Here is a 21,985-nt window from a genome sequence, read left to right on the forward strand (position 1 = left end):
AAAGCTGCACACATTTTAAAGACTCAGATGCTAACTGTGTCATGCTTTCTGAGTGAATGCTGTTTCACTCTGAACATAGATGTGGTTTGATCACACTGTTACCTTCTCAGATATGATGCCACCCAATGTTAGGGAGCAGAAGTCTCAACCTGTCTGGGTGCTCATTGCTGTTGTCACGGTACTGTGTGAACATCTCAGCAATTACAGGAGTCTTCTGTGAGAAAAGAAGTTTTACCCTGATTTTGTGGTGGACATGGCTAGTATGCTATCTTGTACAATGCAATAACGGAAGTCTTAGCTTTGGCAGAATCTAATATGAAGCATCCTGCCTAAAATGCTATTTATTCTAGTCCTATCCATCATTCCTGATACCATTACAAGAGAAACTAAATGTCATGATTAATTTAACTTTTACAATTATAAATGACTTTTCGGTTGAAACACTAATGAGTAAGAGTTCTATTTTACCAACGTGGTAACTGTTTTGGAAATTACTCTGAAACCATCTCAACTGCTTTCAGTGTAAATACAGAAAAAAAAGGATATTGTTAATTGCCCACCTTTGCTGTTAGATAGCTGCTTCTAAACTAAGCATATTGAATCATATTCTTCTTATTTCTAGTACCGCTACATTGTGCCAAACCACACATCAGTACCATTACCATTCTGTTCACAATCACCACCAAAATGGAAGTGATTCTCTTTCAGTGGAAATACAATATTAGATCAAGGACTATGTTCTGAGTCCAATTATCTTCTAACATGCTTAGCTCAGCTAAAATGCATTTCATTCACATCTCATTCCCATGGGCCATGCTTATTGCCTTTTAAAGGGTTTGCAGCCAACGCTGAAGTGATTTTGTGGCAACTTTTCTGATTGTATTTGCTGCCTGTTGAAGAGTGGAATCATGGCCTTGTACTTACTGAGATGTTTGCAAATGGAAAGGGACATCTAATATCAATAGAAGAAACTGACCAAACACAAATAAACTGGAGATTCAAGAGAGTTGGAAAATACTTAGAAGATAAAGCAGTTCAGATTACTGTATTTATTGTAAAATGCAATTAAATTTGTGCCTGATCTTTTACTAGTTCTCTGGGTCCTCTTTCAAAACTGACACGATTTGTCTCAATTGCTGTGAATTAGCTTCTTACCATAAAGTCTACTTATTTTTTGAAACACAGAGACAGCCTGCATCTCAGTCTTCTGTGCTGTACAGATAGTGTAAAGGAATGAAAAATCTAGCTAATACTCACAGTTAGAGAACTGGTCTGGTGTAAGAAATACCTGCTACAGCACCAGAATTTTGGATTACTGTTTTCCCTTTCCATATAGCAAGCTGTGTTACTTTACACTATTTAGTCAGTGGCATAACTTAAAGCTTGGAAGGTGTTCTAATCAGGATAAAGCTGTCTTTCATAATGCAGGAACAAAAACATTTTTCCTGATACATCTGTGCATCCAGGGCAATGCAGATTTCTGGGTCAGGCTCTCATGTGCAGATACCTCTCTACAGTAATTTCCCGTCATAACTAATACATCTTCCTATTTAATATAGTCCATAGTCAAGGAAGATACTTCCATGTGTTTTGAATTCTCTCAACTCTTTCCTGGAGTTCTCAAGAACTATTAATTCAATATATGAATTTGTTCTACATTTGTGTTGTATATAAGCTGGTCAATATAGAAGCAATAAGGTTTCGAATAGCCTAAGTGTTAGCATATGTAAAGTTTATCTAGCACAAATACTTGGTATCTTTGGGTATATTTTAACAGAAGCTCACTGAGAGAGCTGTAAAATTAAAAATATTTATTTCATCAGTAATCTTCTCAGAATCTATCTGAATAGGTCATTTGCTTGGCAACATCTCTTGTCCAGTAATTATTAATTTCAGAATAATAGTGGCTAATGCAACTTGAGAACTGCTGTATTTTTTCTCTGATGTTGCTCTGTTTCCTTTAAAGATACAATCATTGCATTAGATACAATTTTGCTGTTCCCTTGCAAAGATAGGGTAGTGCCTGTTCATGGCAGCACTGCTTTTTAATTTGCAGAGTATTTTAGAATTTAGGAGAATGCTAAATAAAAGAGAGTATTGAGTGAGGAGGGATATTTAATTGCTTTTATTAGTCTGGATATTGAATAATAGTGCAAAACCCTCTAGTGGATTTTTTTCCCCAAATCTGTGATTACTTCCTATGGATTGGGCATGACATTGAGTAGGCTGCTTAAAGGACTTAACCAGCTTATTTTCACTGGAAGAGCAGGCAGTCATTCAGAAAAGAAGAGGATGAGCTGCTGAAAGCTTGCATTACCCTCCTTCCACTGCTGACACATTTGACTGCTTGGTAGATTTTTATTTTCACATCGAGGAAAAGCCAGGATGCACTTCAGTGAGGATTGACTTCTTATGTGTGTGTAAGTGTACACTGTTTACCTGAAAACTCCACCCATACACAAATAAGAGGGAAGACTTTCTGTGGATCCTTGGTAGGAGTATGATTATGTGCTAGAGATCTGGGTATTATATTCATGGTCTTTTCATGAAAAGCTTTACTTAGGGAATTTTTAGCATTCAATTACAGAGTGATGTTTTAATAGGAGTGAGACTTCTAAACCACTTAGCTCTGAGAGCATAAATATACTCCCTTAAGAGATTACTGAAAGCTTTTTGTCGGGAATGCTGCTGGGGGCTTCACAAGCCTGAACATGAATCTCCTTTTCTCTCATCTACCTTTGGCATTTATTATTCCAAAGTGTGACATGAAATTTAATTTGAATAAAAATGGCCAAGCACTCGGTGGAAAGTCTGAAGGCAGGATTTTACTAATGTTACCAAAGTATTGATGTTATACAACAATTCTATGTTATTTGACTTTGCAAATTAATTTTTGGCTACTAGTGTGCTGATGGAGGTAGACTCATATTTCAAAATACTGTAAGATTCCAGTAAAAAAAAAAAAAGATTCCAGAGTAAAAGAGAACTACTCAGCTCTTTTAACATTTAAAGACAGAAAGCAATATCAAAATCCTTTCAGAACATCCCAAGGCAATAGTATTTGGGATTAAGAGCTCCAGCCTCCCTCATGAAGACATCAGCAATTCATGGGATGAAACACTTTTTGGTGTTTTCTGGATGAGAAATTGTACTGCATGTAGCAGCGTTGGTGGTGGTGTTTTTTGTTGTAGTTGTTTTGTTTGTTTCCTTTTTTTCTGATTAGTACTAGAAAATAATAACAACAGGAAAATGAAATTCTTTAGATCAGTTTGTGTTTGTTTTTTTTTCTCTGCACTTTGTACTTTAATAATATGTTTAATTTTGGATTCAGTACATTATGTATAATATTCCTATAAGAGAAAGCATCTTCTATGAAATCCTTATAGTCTATTTTCTACAGTTTATAGGGGATATTGAAGCATACATATAGTAAATGGTTAATTAAATCAAATTTATATGGATTAACCAGGTATGTCAGCAACAGAGTACAATGGTGATAAGAAAACTTCCCTACCTGTTAGAAGCACTGCTTGCTCTTGAAGTTTTGTACAGTTCTTCACCTTATCAGCTTAGGAGGGTTTTACTGATAGAATTTTAACTGTGCTGGATATAAAGGGAAGCAAATAGTTTTGATCGTACGCATTTGTTGTTTGGTTTTCTTCTGTTTATCTAGCAACATCTTCATAATTTTGATTTTTAATACTGGTAGCTGTTTTTCAAAGCTTCACCAGAAGCACAGTCCACATCAAACTGCCATTTCATGACTGTTCTGAGGGCCAGAGAGTGCAAGTCTGTGTGGCTGCTGTGCACGGTATGCGCAGTGTAAGTGCTGGCTTGTAAATACAGATAAATGATTTTTAAAATAACTGCCCCCCCATTCCACTGTCTGACATCTTTAATTGTTGTTTGCATTGGGCAGTGGAGACACCCAGTGGCCATTGTCTTCAGTGACTGACAAATGGTAGTCTGGATTCTGACTGCCTAACAAATGAAAGGCTGATGTGAAAACAGGCACTTTTAGGAGGGGTTTGTGTTGTGTTGTTTTTTTTTACCCCCCTTTAAATTTGGGAAAAGTCTACAGTAGAAACGATATTACCTAGTCATGTTATTTAAAGGGATACTGGCCTTGTGCCACTGTTAGACATATAACTTGTGGCAGTTTTACTGAAGCCAACAGTACTCACCATTCAGGTACTTTGAAAACCACTTGATTAAGTGCTTTGCTGAACTGAGGCCAACAGCACTTTGACATCTACAGTTTAAATTGTTATGAGCAAACACATCTTAAAGTTTTTCTAGACAAAAGTGGATGTATTCATTGACATTTCAAGTGGAAAAACTCAAGTTTTGAGCTCCAGTTGAAGAAAATCATTATTAACAAAGAAACAGCAAAGGCAAGGAATTGAGAGTTGTGTCGTGGTTTCTCAAAGGCTTTGACAGGATACAAAAAATATCCTCATCTGGGAAAGACTGGCCACCTTGCAATGTACAGTGATTTGAAGCAGGTACAGTTGTTTATAGATGCTTTATTTAATTATAGCTCAATAATTATGTTTGTAGAATTTCCCCAATGTTTATAAATGCTGTCACCAGCACAGGAAAGTACATATCCTGGTAATGCCTGATGTTCATGTCAAAGCAGTTATGCTACTCTTACTGTGCAAAATCCCTTGTTGTATGGGTTATCATGATTTCAACATACTCCAAAAAAACCCCACAATAAATAACATTTGAACATGTGGAATTAGTTCGAGACTTGTTGAGTCACTTGGATATTCACAAGTCCATGGGACCTGATGGGATTCATCCTAGGGTGCTGAAAGAGCTGGCAGATGAGCTGGCCAAGCCTTTCTCCATCATTTTCCACCAGTCCTGGCTCACTGGAGAGGTCCCAGAAGACTGGAAACTGGCCAATGTGACGCCCATCCACAAGAAGGGATGGACAGAAGAACCTGGGAACTACAGGCCTGTCAGCCTGACCTCAGTGCCAGGGAAAATCATGGAGCAGATTGTCTTGGGGGCAATCACTGTGCACCTGAAGGATGGCCGAGGAATCAGGCACAGCCAACATGGATTTAGGAAGGGCAGGTCCTGCCTCACCAACCTGATCTCCTTCTATGATCAGTGACCAGCCTGGTGGACGTGGGAAAGGCTGTGGATGTAGTCTACCTGGACTTCAGCAAGGCCTTTGACACTGTCCCCCACAGAAAACTCCTGGCCAAGCTGTCAGCCTGTGGCTTGGACAGCAGCACTCTGTGCTGGGTTAGGAACTGGCTGGAGGGCTGAGCCCAGAGAGTGGTGGTGAATGGTGCCACATCCAGCTGGCAGCCTGTCACTAGTGGTGTCCCCCAGGGATCAGTGCTGGGCCTCATCCTGTTCAATGTCTTTGTTGATGATCTGGATGAGGGGATTGAGTCCATCATCAGTAAATTTGCAGATGACACCAAGCTGGGAGCAGGTGTTCATCTGTTAGAAGGTAGAAGGGCTCTGCAGAGGGAGCTTGACAGGCTGGACAGATGGGCAGAGTCCAACAGGATGGCATTCAACAAGTCCAAGTGCTGGGTGCTCCACTTTGGCCACAACAACCCCTGCAGAGCTACAGGCTGGGGTCAGAGTGGCTGGAGAGCAGCCAGGTGGAAAGGGACCTGGGGGTACTGGTTGACAGCAGCTGAACATGAGCCAGCAGTGTGCCCAGGTGGCCAAGAGAGCCAATGGCATCCTGGCCTGCATCAGGCATAGTGTGGCCAGCAGGAGCAGGGAGGTCATTGTACCCCTGTACACAGCACTGGTTAGGCCACACCTTGAGTACTGTGTCCAGTTCTGGGCCCCTCAGTTTAGGAAAGATGTTGAATTGCTGGAGCATGTCCAGAGAAGGGCAATGAGGCTGGTGAGAGGTCTTGAGCACAAGCCCTATGAGGAGAGGCTGAGGGAGCTGGGACTGTTTAGCCTGGAGAAGAGGAGGCTCAGGGGAGACCTTATTGCTGTCTACAACTACCTGAAGGGAGGTTGTAGCCAGGAGGGGATTGGTCTCTTCTCCCAGGCAACCAGCACCAGAACAAGAGGACACAGTCTCAAGCTGCGCCAGGGGAGGTTTAGGCTGGAGGTGAGGAGAAAGTTCTTCACAGAGAGAGTGGTTGGCCATTGGAATGTGCTGCCCAGGGAGGTGGTGGAGTCACCATCCCTGGAGGTGTTCAAGAGGGGATTGGACGTGGCACTTGGTGCCATGGTTTAGATAGTCATGAGGTTTAGGGTGACAGGTTGGACTCGATGATCTTTGAGGTCTCTTCCAGCCTTCTTGATTCTATGATTCTATTCTATGATTCTATGATTAAGAAAGTTTTTTAGATGTCTCACTCTTACAGAAGTAATTCAAAATCCAGAGCAGGATCACCTACATTAGATCATACAGGAACACCTGCCAGCAGGTTTTGATTGTCTCCAGAGAAGGAGACTTCACAACCTCTCTGGGCAGCAAGTTCCAATGCTCTGTCACCCTTACAGTGAAAAGATTTTCCCTTATGTTCACACAGAACCTCCTAAGCTGCAGCTTGCACCTGTTGCTCCTTGTCCAATCATTGACCTCTCTCAACCCACTAGCCACACCACTTCTAATACTCCACAGGATGCCATTGGCCTTCTTGGCCACAAGGGCACATTGCTGTCTCATGGTCATCATTCTGTCCACCAAGATCCCCAGGTCCCTTTTGACAAACTCTCAGTTTGCTCTTCATTTGCCCCTGGACAGAACTCAATACACTGTAGTTGCTCTCTTACCTAAAGAGTAGCTGCACCACCTTGCCTTTTTGACCTGTCTTTCCTAAAAAAGTTCCCCATGACTAACATAGAAGTTACTGGATCTCCTATTAGGAGAAACCATGATATATTAGGGCAGTTTTGTACAAAAGCTTGACTATTTTTTTTTTAACTTACTGCTGAGCCTCAGTGCAGAAAATATTTTAAATATCTATTAAGTTGCTGAGATAAGGTGAAGTAATGAACATCTTTATTACATGAGAAAATGAAAAATAGAAGTAACAAAAAATCTGGAAATGTTCCACTATCACTGGAATGAAGAATGGAAAATTATTTTTGGGGAAACAAAAAAATCTGAGCCAGAGAAATATAAGTTTGTGAGAAGTTAACAGAACTGAAAGGGACAAAGTCAAAAAATAAACACAACTCTTTCTGGTTATTGTCAAGAGATGTTCCCAAGCCTAATAAGGACAAAAGGAGACACAAGTAAAACAGATTACACCACACTAGTATTTCTGTAGGAAAGACCAAATGTAGTTACATGATGATTATTTCTTGGAAAGTGTTTGGATATTACTATAAATATGGCAACAGGTAACTGCTGTAAAAAGCGTTTTCCTTTATAGTCACTTCAAAAAGTTTTAACTGTCTGTCAGTGGAAATTAAATCGGATTCAGGATCAGTTTTATGTTATGGACCTGATACTAAATTACTAAATTTCAAAGCTTGAACTAATGTTCAGCACTGATAACTAAGCCATCATAGTCTATTATCATAGGATCACTAAGCTTGAAAAAGACCTTTAAGATGATCAAGTCCAACCATAACGCAACTACCATGACCACTAAACTATATCCTGAAGCTCCACATCTACATGCTTCTTGAACACCTCCACCTGTCTGGGCAGCCTGTTCCAATGCCTTATCACTCTCTCAAGTAAAGAAGTTTTTTCCTAATGTCCAATCTAAACCTCCTCTGGCACAATGTAAACCCATTTCCTCTCGTCCTATCACTAGTTACTTGGGAGAAGCGACCAACACCAGCCTCACTGCAACGTCCTTTCAGGTAGTTGTAGAGAGCAGTAAGATCTCCCCTTGGAGTTCTCTTCTCCAGACTAAACAACCCCAAGTCTCTCAGCCACTCCTCATATGACATGCCCTCCAAACCTGCCACCAGCCTTGTTGCTCTTCTCTGGACACACTCTAGGGTGCCCATCCCTTCTGAAGAGCTTATAAGCATTCATTGCAGTACTCCAGTGAAATTCCTCAACAGTGAAACCTTAAATAAAGTATTTTTGCTTTCTTAAAACCTTTGTAAAGTATGTGGTATTTTTTGTTTCCTGCATATTTCCGTTCTTTGTATAGGGAGCTGCATAAACAAAGTTGCCTGCATTTAGTAGTACACCCACACTTGTCATCCATGCTGAGCACCACAGGTGTTCACTGGTGCGTGCTTTTTAGTATGGGATTGTCACATTTAGGTCTGTGTGTTGCATAGTGTATCAAGGACTAGACATCTGCTAGTAGTGCACTGGACCAGTCTTTGTTTTCCTCTATGTACAAGTGTCTTGAAGCCCTACCTCTATGAAAATAAAACCTTCAAACATAAACTTTAATTTCATAAAATTGTAAGTTTGGCCTTGGTGTGTACACTACTTACTAAATTGTAACTCATGAATGGAAGAGGCCACTGCTTTATTTAGGTGACATTAGCCTGTACACTTACTATAACTGTAGACCTACTAACAGGTACAGTGGATACAGAAGCCTGAGACTTGCTGGACTCCTTTACCATCTTCTCTGCCCTGTGGGCTTCTGTGGTGTAACTGTCAGTAACCTGCAAGTCTATCACCAAAATCCCACAGTATTGATAAGCTTTAACTAAAGTTGATAGACATGAGCACTTCTCTTAAAGGGCTTTCCAGTTTCTGCTATGCCCCATTACACTCCTAGCTTTTCATGTGAGCAAATACTGAATTACAGCCCATGGCAAGCTAGGCCATGAAAATAACTAAGCTATGCAGATACAGCTTGTTTCTGGAACAATTGATTCTGACACATCATGGATGAGTGTATCTTGGATCCTTATGGAGAAGCACTGAAGTTGACTTTACAAGGCAGTGTGCACACAGAATGAAGCTTAATTTAAATTTGCTTAATCCCTTAATGTAGTATTAGCATGAATGTGATGCTTGCTTGCCAAGAGTGTTCATGCCACTTCTCTATGGGCACCCTCAAGGCATATTTCTCAAATTGCAGAGCTTGTTATTGACTATTTTTAGATGATTAGGCAAACAGAAAAACTGACAAATGGTAAAAGCATTCTGTGGAGAACTAGAACTGCTATATAGATAACAACAGGGAGTCTGGTTCTCACATTAAATTAAGACTTGGACTGAGGAAATATAAAGGAGAGTTTGTTCATTCCAATCCCTAACTCATTGCATGGGAAATGTGAAATTTGTTGTAGCATTTATTCTGACTGCACCTTCAGCTATCATTGTCTGTGGTAGAAAATTTAATGTGCATGCAGACCATACACTAAGTAGCTTGCATGCTCAACAGTTGAAACAAAGGAGGAACTTACTACATTTTGTAAGGGTTGCCAGTGTATGGTTGTATAGTGTCATTAGTTTACTGATCAGTTGCATTTTTGTTTGATTTGTGCATTATTTCCTGGTTTTTGGTGGCTTTTGTTTTTGTTTTTTTTTTTTTGGTTCCATGGCTATTTCTAATTTCCCTTTGAACACCTGAATATATTATCTGGCAAATGATTTCCAGTTGAATGCTCTTTCTTGTAACATTTTTTTTCCTAAGATTATTATTACATTGAATGTCCTTTCCTTGGTAAGCTGACTGTTGAACTCTCTGTGTATCTCATCAAGCTCACTGCTGAGTATCTCTACCAGTGGTTTGGCCTGTACCTGTTTCCCTCCTTGCTGCATTTTGTTAGTGAAGATGATGGAATGCATTGGAAGAAGAAGCTGAAGGAAGAGTGTAGCTGACATGAGGTCCAAAAGCACTCTTTACACATGCTCTGGTATAGAGCTGCTGATTTCAGAGAGGCGAATGCCTTTTAGGCCTTCTGCAGAGGGGAAAGAGATCAGAAGAGGAAAGCCTGAGTGGCAGGAAGGAGTCTGGGCCTTTGCAGGGGTGGGAGGTTTTAGGCCTGTGGAGGATGAAATGTGTGCAGATGTACACAGTGACACCGATGTGAAAGGGTGGAGTTAAAAATATTTAGGCTGAAGAAGCTTTCACACCAGGCAGGTAAAGGACCCCTTTCAGGGGCTATGACCCAGCTACCTTGGCCTCTTCCCTCCTGTTCTTAAGGGTTGTGTCATTCTTGACCAGCACCAAGGGAAGGTGAGATTAATTTGGGGGAACTTTGCTGAAAGCCATGCTGTGTGTCTCTGAGCATGAGGTAAGAAACAATGCACTTAATTTGCCCGGGAAGCGGCCTTTCAGTACAGTTTTAATGTTTGTAAATGTTGTCAATGGAGTGCAAACAGATCTATTCAAAATCTTCTGTATGTAGGATGAATATTTTCTGAGGATATTGATTTCTTAAACTTCTCATTTAATGAAATCAATGAGGGCTAAAACTGATGTGGGATAGAATAAATTTTGCAGAGCTCCTACAGAGGAAAGATAAATTGCCCTCTCAAGCAGGTGGAGACAGAGGGAACAGCTTCCCTCAGCAGGCATGCCGACCCAGGCTTCTCTCCCCCAGAACCTTCAAGAAGGGTCGGGAGCACGGTGGGCTGCCTCAGGGCGATGTGGGAGAGGTCGCGCTGGACTCGGCACCACCTCCGGAGGGAAGAAAGGGAGCTCGGCTGCAGGGAGGATTTGTTTGTTGTCCCGTTTGTTTTAGTGTCTCACCCACGAGTTTTCCCCCATCAGGAAGTGCAGTGTTTTGGCTTGGTGTGCTCACTACTCTCCTCTCCTGCGGTGTAGCTGCGCTGCCGGAGCCTGCGCGGCCTGCCAGGCCTCCTCTGAGGGAGCGCGCCACGGCCTCTTACAAACCTGTGTTTTCCGAACAGTAGCATTGAAAGCAGTTTAGGATTGTTCTTTGAGGACAGGTGTTTCCATGCTTGTTCGTGCTTCCCAGCAGCTCTGGTAGTGAAGAGACCTTATCTTGAAATGCCTCTGAGGACCTGGTTCTGACTCTAGCGTTAGTCATAGTGTGGTAATATCTACATTCCATTTGTTTTCCTTTAAAAAATGTGTGGACAGGTTGCATGATTGAGTTTTCTCTGTGCTGCGCTGAAATAACCTAGAGCAGGGTAGACATACATTGGACATTAGGAAGGAGTTCTTTACGATGATGATGGTGAGACTCTGGAACAGGTTGCCCAGAGATGTTGTGGAAACCTCTTGCCTGGAAGTGTTTAAGGATTAGGCTTTGAACAGCCCAGTCTAGAATCAAGAATCAAGAAGGTTGGAAGAGACCTCAAGGATCATCGAGTCCAACCTGTCACCCTAAACCTCATGCCTATCTAAACCATGGCACCAAGTGACACGTCCAATCCCCTCTTGAACACCTCCAGGGATGGTGACTCCACCACCTCCCTGGGCAGCACATTCCAATGGCCAACCACTCTCTCTGTGAAGAACTTTCTCCTCACCTCCAGCTTAAACCTCCCCTGGCGCAGCTTGAGACTGTGTCCTCTTGTTCTGGTGCTGGTTGCCTGGGATAAGAGACCAAACCCCTCCTGGCTACAACCTCCCTTCAGGTAATTGTAGACAGCAATGAGGTCTCCCCTGAGCCTTCTCTTCTCCAGGCTAAACAGTCCCAAATAAGCATCTAAACAGGTTGTATAGGGGAAAGGAAATGTGTTGCTATTTAATAGTGATTTAAGTTCAATGAATTAAATCACTCTTAGGAGAATAAAAGCAAGTATAAATTATTGTATGGGTTGCCCATACTTCTCCAGTCTTGCATTAATTTTGACTGAGACTTAGAGTGTGCACTTGGTAAACAACATTTAAGAAAAACATGTTTCCTTGTTTTCCAGGTTTATACATAATTTGTCAGTACACATGCAGTGCAAGACCTGTTCTGTATGTGAATTTTAATTTCTCAATAAACAGGAGAAATTACCTGGAAGGCAGGTTGGTTTTTTTACTTACTTTGGTTACTTCCGCTAGTGACAGACTTGAGGTTTTCAGCTCTCAGGAAGGGTGGAGATTTCTGAAGTAGTGCCCACCCGCAGGGCTTTTGTTTCTTGTAAGAATATGTAAAAGGATTCATCTATGATCAAAAGTTTTCCCTGCATGTCTTGTAATACAGAACAGATGCAGTTGGTAATTAAACATGAGGACTTGGCACCTTTACTGGTGTAGTGGGAGGTGGCAGAATTGTGCTGTGGTCTCTATTCTTACCTGCCTAGGTCTTGTTCCCCATAAGGAAGGGTGGCAGATAAGTTTCAACAAAGGACTTGTTTTGTAGTTCAGAAAATCTCAGGATATCCCTGAGGTACTTAAGACTAGTTTGGTGAAGGCATAAGAAATATACTGGGTTTTTTGATTTAGGTACCTTTTCAGTCTGTAAAATGAAAACTAAACATTGTAAGTTACCAGGATTATTTACTAAGGGCACCTTCCTAAGTTAAATCAATAATGAATATGTCTGGCAGAACCTGTGCAGTAGCATTACATTTCACTCAAGTTCGCTATTTAAGTGAGAATTTCCTCAGACTTGGGTGTGCCAAGGTGGGTGTGAGAATGAAAACCAAATACATTAGGGGGACATGTAAAACAGTACCTCTATAGTGAAGTGTCTTACACTTAGAAAGAGCCCATTTTTGAGTGGAAATGTATCTTGCTGCCAGCTGGATTGGAAGGTCTTCACCTAGAAGCTTTACTGTATTCCCTGAGGTTAGATAGGCCCATTTGCAAAGTCTGGTATTGGATGACATAGTACTAAAACATGTTGCCTGTGTGGAATCATTCACTTCACAGCTCATTGTTTAATTGACATTTTATGCCCAGTTGCCAAGTCAGTAGTGTAGCTTGACCCACAGCTTCCACTATTGAAACTCAAGAGTTGTGGAAAAATGCTGGGTAAGGGAGAGTGTCAGGATATGTGTGACGCTAATAGGCAATGGAATACTTTTTACTAGTGTGATATCTTGTTATACAATGTGATTGTTCTGCTGTAATTCATGCATAGTAAATACACAATGCTTGCACAAAATTCTAATGGGAAATGCCTCTCATTTAATAGGGACAGTTCAGTTACAAGATTTTGCTCTCAGAGGAAAGTTTTTTCAGATCTTTGACAGCTGGGAACATTGTCTTTAGGCAGTAGTAATTTGCATATCACTAACTATGGCGGTGCCTTACATTTGCTCATCTAAAGAATCTGAATATTGAAGTCCAAAGGATTATGGCATAAGATGCTCATACTAACTTTTATTCTGATGTATGTTTATTGTTAAAGCTCTTAAAGCACTGGTCAAAGCCTGTGGTTGTTTTAGTATTTATTTTGTGTGAATAGGAAAAGTTTCTAATAAGAAGGAATGAAAGACAAAAGTTACAAGACAGGAGTCATGTTTTATAGAGCAAGTAAGCTCAGTCTGCTTGTGGTTGTTAATATGCTGCATTAGCAGTGCAATAGGTTTAGCTTTCAAATAAATTGAGGAAGAGATAGGTCCAGGAAAAAATATCATGCTTCTGTGGAGTATAAGAATGTGAGACTTCAGGATACTTTGGACTAAAGGGAGTCAACATAAAAGATAAGGACATTTCAGAAAGCCTAAATGGCTGGTTTGACTTGATTTTAGGGAATGGGAAGATAAGAAAATGTACACTGCAGAGGTGCTGCTTGATAGCTAGTGTTGCAGGCTCTAAGTGTTGCACGCTTTCAGACATGGAAAAGGACAAGCTGATTTCAATTGTAACGAATCACTGGATCTGGATTATATTTATTTGAGAATTTGGAAAACAGTTATATGTGAACTGAGTAAACTGCTAAGAATAATACTCAGTTCATCATTAAAACTTACTGTTATACTTGGAGACTGAACTACAGGAAACACTTCATTTGAAAAAAACATCAAACAAGAGAAGTTCTTGGAATAATAAGCTAGTGAATCTCTTTAAAACATACCCAATGGAAAAATTACCTAATGGAACATGGTATGCGTAGTACTGCAAAAAGGGAACTCTGAAAACACTTAAAATTAGTAATGATTTTTGAGGATTTTATTAAAAGATTGCCAGATGCAATAGATGTATATGAGTGGCAATTACATAGTGAGAGGAAATCTGGGATCCAAATTTCAGAACAGGTCTGCACTAATCCTGTGTCCACACAAGGGGTAACTTAAAATTGAACTCAAGGTTTGTTATTTTTACAGAAAACAGATGTTAACTATAAATGTAAAATAATTGCATGTATTTATTTTAGCTATTTGTTATGTCTAAACTGAAGAGTCAAAAAGATAAGTCAAGTAGAAAATCCTAGGAATGCCTTCCTATTTGAGCAGCTAATGTGTATGGTATCTCCTTTGACAGATTAAGTACTGGCTTTCAGTTACATTACAGGGTGTGAACTGAATTGTGGTGAACTCTGGAGAATTTTAGGCTTTGATTTTGGCAGCAAGGAAAGTATTGTCAGAAGAAAAGGGGATTATGTTTGTACCTCACTGCCACTGTGTAACAGTGCTACTCTTGGTTGGAAATAAACAGGTGGTATTATTATTTCAGTTGGGGAAACAGAGGTAATGAACTGTGTGTAGCTTCAGCCTGGTAAGATGATTCTAAAGACTACACAAATGTGTTAACAGACTTGATAACATAGGTTATGTGGAGTGGTAGGCTGTATCTGTTTAAGTAACAGATTTTCACAGGAGAAGATAACTGTTTCTTGTCTTCTGCCTTTATCTCGCCTAGAATTCAGTGGACTGAGTTCCTTCTGGTTCTTGCATGTCAACAGAGATCACAGGGATTTGAATTTTGTCTATTTTTATCTATTTTTAAAATTAAAAAAGGGGTTATTAATTTTCTTTTGGACTAAGTAGTAGTCACTAAAGTGCATCTTTTAAAAATGAAGTGGAAATAAAAAGAGAGAAAAAAAAATTAGATTTAGCTTGTTTTCTTAGTGTGTTTATTTGATGTGACCTGACCAATGACTGTGTGAGCTTAATTGGGTTCTGTTTACACTGTGATTTTTTTTTGACACTTAGGAGTTTTGAAATACCATAACATGTTATTATGCTTTAGGAAGACTAGATTAGGCAATTTTTAAAGAAAACTAAAACTGCTGTTGGTCATTTAGGAAAATACCTGTCTTTAAAAACTGACATACTGTTACATTTTCCTCAGGTGTGTTGGAAGGCTTACTTTGGGGTTGGTTTCTTAATCACCATTCATTTGATGTAGTCATTCACATTACATTTAGTTTGCCTATTTGCTTCTGCCTGTCAAACCTTAGTGTTAATTTAATGTCCTTTTAATATTTAAAAATACTTCTGTGGTCTTCATAATGGTGACTTCTGTGTCTTTCCACAGTTAAGGGAAGTCAGAAGTGTGAGCTGAATTGCCGTGCAATAGGCTACCGATTCTATGTGAGACAAGCTGAAAAGGTGATAGATGGGACACCCTGTGACCAAAATGGGACTTCAATCTGTGTGGCAGGGCAGTGCAAGGTAAGGCTGTTATTTTCAGCAAGTCTGCTTGTAGACTGTCTATGCCATAGTTAATTTCTGTAAGAGGCTGGTATGGCTGCAGCTCTGAAATGGAATCTTTTAACTTCTCTCTTTTTTCTTTTTTAAAATAAAACCGGGTGTGAAAAATGTTGACTATATTATTGCAGGGTTTATTTCTTAACTAGTGTTTCTGTCTACTGAGAACAAACTATGGAATGCTGAAGGGCTGGATTCAGAAGGTGTTTTGGTCTCAATTAAGTGACTACCATTGAGCCTTTTCCACATATTTAGTTATCTACAGAAGAGATTCTATGAAATAATCACAACATTTCATTTCTCTCGAATAAAAATGTGTTGTATTTCTTCAATTAAAGTGGAGATATTGTTTCATTCTGCAACTTAATGATTGCAGTCAGTTATGTGTCTGTTTTGATTACTGTTTAGCTGGTTTTACTGTAACTTTTCTGATTGGTCCATGTTTGCCATTTTTAAGAATCAGGTCTTACTATCTGTCCATTTAACCAGCAACGACATTCTCTTAGAAAATACTTGAGTGAACGATTGTTTTTCAAGGGGGTCCAAAGGAGTCTATGTTGGCTTTTTGCAGTCTGCTGGATAGATTCCCTTTGTAACAACTAAACACAGTGATTTGTGCAAGATGTAGAAATTGTAAACAAAATGATGAGGTGTTTAGGGAAAAAATAAAATTGTTTGCTGTCTTTCAAGTAAGATTAGTGAAATAAATTTATTGCAAGGGGCATTTGACACTTGGCTGATGTTTTCCATGTATGTTGCCAAAAGTAGCAGAAGTGGGCCAGTTGTGAGTCATGAACTCAAATAGTGAAATGCCAAATCCAGATTTAATAGTTGGTTTGCCAGAGGAAATCAGTTATAAATACAACCTTTTTCCCCTGCATGCCCAGTGACCTAGTAGGAAAGTGTTCTGAATTCTAAAAATCACCCATTGCATGTGTAGAATGTCTCTTACCAAAACTACACATAAACGCAGGATGTGAATCCATACTCTGTCTGTGTAACTTGGAATTAATAGAATTGTAGAGTAATTCAGATTGTAAGGTACCTGGGAAGCTGTAAAGTACTAGGGCCTGCTGTATCAGATAACTTTTATGGCCTTTTCCAGGTTCCATTAGAGCCATGCCATGGCAGAATTTTTTTCCTCATATTCAGCTGAATTCCCTATAGTGCAGCTTATGCGTTTTGTCTCTCAACCAAGCACTGCACAGGTCTGAGAACCTGACTCCATCTGTTCTGTTACCCTCCCACACCAGCAAGATCTTCTCATAGTCTTCTGTTAAAGCTAAGGATTCCTGGGCTGTAGTGTTTTGGGTTTCTTTGTTTTTTTTTTTCCTTTCATTTTTCCTATGTTCTTGAAAATAGATCTAAAAATCAAAATGATATCTATATAAGATGTTCCTCAGTAATGCTTGCTTAATGCTCAGTGAAGTGATGTAGTCTGCCATTCTCAGAGAATTGAATAGAACATGTTCCGTACTGTTGCTCAGCAGTTTATAACCAATAAATTACCATGGAAAGCCAAGATTAAAGCAGATAAAGGCATTTTTCACTCTGTACACTTTGTAGTGGTTCTCACTACAGCAAAGTAGAACAAGAGTATGAACTGGGAGAAGTTGAGCAGCTTGACAGAGGTGTCATATGCAGTAGTATTAACTAGTGCAGAAGGCTGAAGTTGGGAGACTTTGAGAGACATCTGACTGATATATTAAAATGTTTGTATTTTTTCTTCTGAAGAGGAACTTAATTCAGATGTTTTCCAGCTTTCTATGATTAGTTCTTAGGCTCTGTAGCAATTGACTCCTACTCATTACTTGCAACCTCAATAGAATTGTAAGGTGGATGTCAGCTGGAAGAGACTTGACCTCTTCCACCATGCTGAGATATTTTTGTGTGTGTACTACACCACTTTGTTTCAAAATCTTGAGTTAGTATTGGAGAGATTATTCAGAGATACATGTATCAAACTAAAGCAAAACGCTATATTACAGCTTCGTTGTACTTTGAAGCACTGTCATTATTGACTCAGTTACTCTTTATTTTAAAGATTTCTGTGGTTTAAGTTTAGAAAGTCAATGCTACATCTTTGATGAAACTTGAAAATAGTCAATAGCAAGTTTGCATTTGAGGGAAGTTAATAATATGGCAGATGGGATATGTTTCATTCTTCTTAAAAGTACTTCATGTTTCAGCATAGTTTCATCTGTATTAAATTACTTATCTTGTTCCCTTTTTTATCTGTTCCGTATATAAAAATCTTATATTCCCTGTGATTTAAAGATTAACAAATCTGATACACAAGTGAATATTGAGTTGGACTCTCTTGGAAATTTTGTGTCCCACTTTTGTGAGCAGCAAAACTATTAAAAAGAAATAAAATAATTTTACTTAACAGTGATACATGCTGTAGAGTGAACATGAATGTAACCAAAGAATGTAGTAAGTAGAGAATTAAATAGTTGAAGTATCATATTGTCATATGCTCAGGAGACTATTTTACTGAAAAGTCACCAACATTTACGGTTAAGTGAAAGTGTTTCTCAAGTAATGAAGCTTATTCAGCTCTTTTAGTAGATTGCTCTTCCTTAAGAGCACATTTTAATTAAAAAAAAAAAAAGTCAGATAATTTAAGCATCAAACAAATTTATGGTCTCTGTCACCCTCTGTTGGACATTTTGCTGCATTGCCATAATAATAATAATACCCTTGTGTAAAAAAACATGATCAGCTTTGTTCTCAGGACCATTGTTTCAGATTGGGGTTTTCAGTTTACTTTATTCTTAGAAACAAAGGATGGAAAACGTTGCTATAATAAAAATAACTTAGCAATGGAATAACAAATTGGATAGAGACAAGTTTACTTTTATCTGTATGAAGTAAGTTATTTCTCATTTCTTAACCATCTACAACATTATGCAAGGCAGCCACAAGTAGCAGTAGTTAGGAGTTCTCAGTATACTAAAAACAGTCATACCTGTTAACCTTGTACTAGTAACTTGTAACCTTGTTAATACCTTGTATTAATGTCAAAAACAGAATGTTTAACATCAGTTCCCTCATTTTTGAGTTGTTGACCAGTGTCAGATAGAATAGCCTTTTAAAACTAAAAAAAATGTTTAGTCTTATCAGCAAAGATAAACTATAGCATAAGAGAAGACTTAAAAACTAGTATCATGTACAAAAGTCCTTCTTAAAGCCTGGCTGTTGTGGCCATTACAATATTGTGCAAGGAGGTTAGAATGAGAGTATATTTCTGAGGACCTCAGAACAGCATCCCAGTAACTGTTCCCTTCCAGAAGAGTGTCTTTTTTCACTATCACTGTTTTGATCAGCTGGCCTCCAGAGTTAAAAGTAAAAACTTGTCCATCATAAGAGGTGATATGTAAAAGTGAACTTTGCGGAGGTAGTTCTTTAACAAAACTTAGTATGTTTTAACGATAAAATATCCTCATTTGTTTGTTGATCTTTTTTCCCCCCTCACTTTTTTACTTGTATATGACATTGCGGTAACTGGCATATATGATAACGCAAGTACTGCTGAAAAAGTTCACTCATTCATCACTGAAATGATTATATCCTTCCTGGTGTAGACTGGACTCTGAATGCTAATGAAATGAAACCTTCTAAAGCAAATTACATAATTTTGAAAAAAACCTGAGCAAAACAAGAACTGGGTGCTATTCTACCTGTGCATAAGAAAGAAGTGTAACAGTGATCTTAATAATCCGTTTTATTATTTCTGTGTAAAACTGTTTTTCTACACATTTTAACAATGTTCTTTCTGATGAATTTTGGAAATTGAAAGAACTTTTTCATTAACAGTCTTATTGAATTCAGCTTTTTTTTCTGTATTTTTATTTAGTGCCACAGATGGTTACTAAGTGTGGTATTAATGAGTATGTCTCCTTTCTTTTAATACATTTACTACCTCTCTCCTCACTCAGTTTTCACAGTGCTCTTAAGTTAAAGAATGCCTTCAAATGGGGTTTTATCAACTTGCTCTTTAGCCAGGAGTGGGTGTGTTTTCCTATTTTGAGGTATTTTTTTCTAATTGTTTTAAACTAGTGTATCCTTTTATTTCTTATGGGGTGAGTGGGATGATCATAGTCAGTAGTCAGTAGTTTTAAAGTTTAGAATAAAAATGCAAGTAGAATATTGAGGAAGTTTTGATAAATAAATATAGTATAAATAAAGTATGAGTCAAGAATGCTCTTAATGTTTGGCTTTGGCCGTAGTTTACTAAATGTATCTATGTGGAAGTATGCTGCATGTGTTTTGTGCACATATTTAGGACACTTCTCTTAGAAGAAGTCTTTTCCAATACTTGGGCAGGTGTGAGCACTGACTTATTGTAGTTTTGGAGACAGAAAAAAAGTTATTTGTGAGCTCTGAAGCAAATTGGTTTTGCAGAGATGTTAGTTACCACGCAGGGGCGCACTTTGCAAAAGTATTATGGAGCATTTCACATGAAACTTCGTTTGGGTGGGAACTGTAGCAGTCTTCTAAAGGTACCCGGAACAAGTATTTTGTGTCTTGATTATTTTATTACATTTCGTCTTGCGTTGTCGTTTATTTTTATCTCCTGGTTATATCTGAAGTTAACTGAAAATAATGGAGCAGTTTTAAAATGCACACAGCGAGTAACTTCAGTAGCAAAATGCCTGTCAATAAACATTTTACTTGCTTTTTAAGAAAAAAACCCCGCAATAGATGTTGAAATCCTTGTGAACTTTATAGGGAGGTAACTTAAGTCATCCACAGGAAGCATAGCCAAGCATGGTAAATCTCCTAAAAGCATTCAGATGCTGAAATTCATTTCAGATGCAAATGAAAATTAAATCTCTAGTTTGTTAATATTCAAGGCTTGCTTTTTTTGTTATTTTTGTGTATTCTTTCTGTCAATAGTAGCTGAGGACACCATGTCCTGAGCTCAAACCTTTTCAAGGAGTGGGTAGGATTTACTCAAAGAGGCAAAAACGTTGTTTTTTGCCAGATCTCTATTTAGTTTTGGTCATACTATGTACGGATTCTCTGCTGGGGGCTTTTTCTTTCAAGGAAAAATGTTTATTTGTAAAATGTACCATAAAAGTGGAAAAAAGTACAGTTACAATAGAATGTGGTCTCCTTCTCTCTGCCTTTTCATACATATCATTGTAATTTGTTGGCTGTTGTAAGTAGGGCTCTTCATTATTCCTCTTCATAATGACTTCCTATTGGAAAGCATTGCACTGGGAGACACCTGCCTGGCATTACTAAGGTGTTATGGAAGAATCAGTTTCTTGGAAGCTAAGAAATAATCCCCTTTCCCACTTCTTCCCTTTTTTACATGTTTTTCTGTTAAGTGTTTTACAGACAGTGAGCCTCTGTAAGGCTCACCTCTACAAACTTTCTTGACCTCACTGTCTAAAAAAAAAATCTTTCTGCCATCCTCCATTTATAAAGCAATACTGCAGTTGTTTTTGGTGTATGATCTTTGACCATGTCCTAATTCAAGTTGGTTTTGATAGCTGATACACAGCAGGTGCAATCACTGCATGTAAAACATACTGAAAGGATAACTTCGCTACCTTTGACCTCAGCTAAAACTGATGTAAAATCTGATGATAGGAAACGGTGAATAGCATAGCATTCAAGTCAGTTAAGTTCAACCAAATGAATAAAGCACTACATCTGTATATTTGTTCTTCTCCCCTTGTCTATCAGCCTCTTGTTCAGAGAAAGACCTCACAAGCCAAAGGATGGAGCTCTTCACACTTCCCTGAAGCTGCTCTCTGAATATGTAGTTCTGCACTCTTTAGTCTTACTATAAATAACCCAGTAACACAGATGTTATCAGAGTCAGATGTTACTTACAGTGGCACACAACATATTTATTAAGCCCATACAATACAGCATTTTTGATAGTGCTGTTTTGGTTTGTTTTTTCCCCCTAGTTTAAAGCCAGTTGTGGGGTACAAACTGTTCTTCATTCAGTTTAAGTTAATGCAGTATAGTTATGGAATAAAACCCACTGAAATAACCTGATGCAGGCATGATTTTTTTAAAAATTAATTTGATTTAATATATGTATTTATTTAAGATTTGCACTTCGTAATTCTATTGTTCTCCAGCACTTGGGAACCCAAAGAATGATTTCACTATTTTGTTGAACTACAGCCTGACAAGAAACTTGTGAAAAGACACAACAAAGTTCAGTAACATTAAAATTTGGCTTACAGCTCTTAAGTATAAACAGCCTTTTTTCCCGGAAGTGATAAAAATTTCCATTGTCAGTTATCTGAGGTAAAATCGCAATCTTGAAAAATGTCCTGCTCGGGATTAATAAAATTTCTAAAAATTTTATTTTTCAGTTCAAGTTCTGTAGCATAGCAATAGAATGTGTAGTTAAGGTTAACTGATGCTTATAATTGCATGAAATGTATATTTTTCTCTTACATCATATTATCTAGTCAATTTTTTTAAATGGCAAAGAGGGAACAACTTCCTTGTGTAACTATGAAGATTTTAAAAAAACCCTCAAATTTCCAATTTTATTATTTCTTACTGTTA

At 38.6% G+C, this 21,985-nt stretch overlaps 1 protein-coding gene across 1 annotated transcript in view; it reads left to right on the forward strand.

Moving 5' to 3' along the window:
• THSD4 (thrombospondin type 1 domain containing 4) overlaps nt 1-21,985 on the forward strand; it is a 226,809-nt gene that overhangs the window by 72,199 nt on the left and 132,625 nt on the right. The window contains exon 6 of the mRNA XM_054388088.1: nt 15,267-15,403. Within this exon, the coding sequence (XP_054244063.1) occupies nt 15,267-15,403 (137 nt within the window). The remainder of the gene's footprint in view (nt 1-15,266; nt 15,404-21,985) is intronic.

The sequence above is a fragment of the Indicator indicator genome, chromosome 16, assembly GCF_027791375.1.
Source record: "Indicator indicator isolate 239-I01 chromosome 16, UM_Iind_1.1, whole genome shotgun sequence".
NCBI classification, from domain to species: domain Eukaryota; kingdom Metazoa; phylum Chordata; class Aves; order Piciformes; family Indicatoridae; genus Indicator; species Indicator indicator.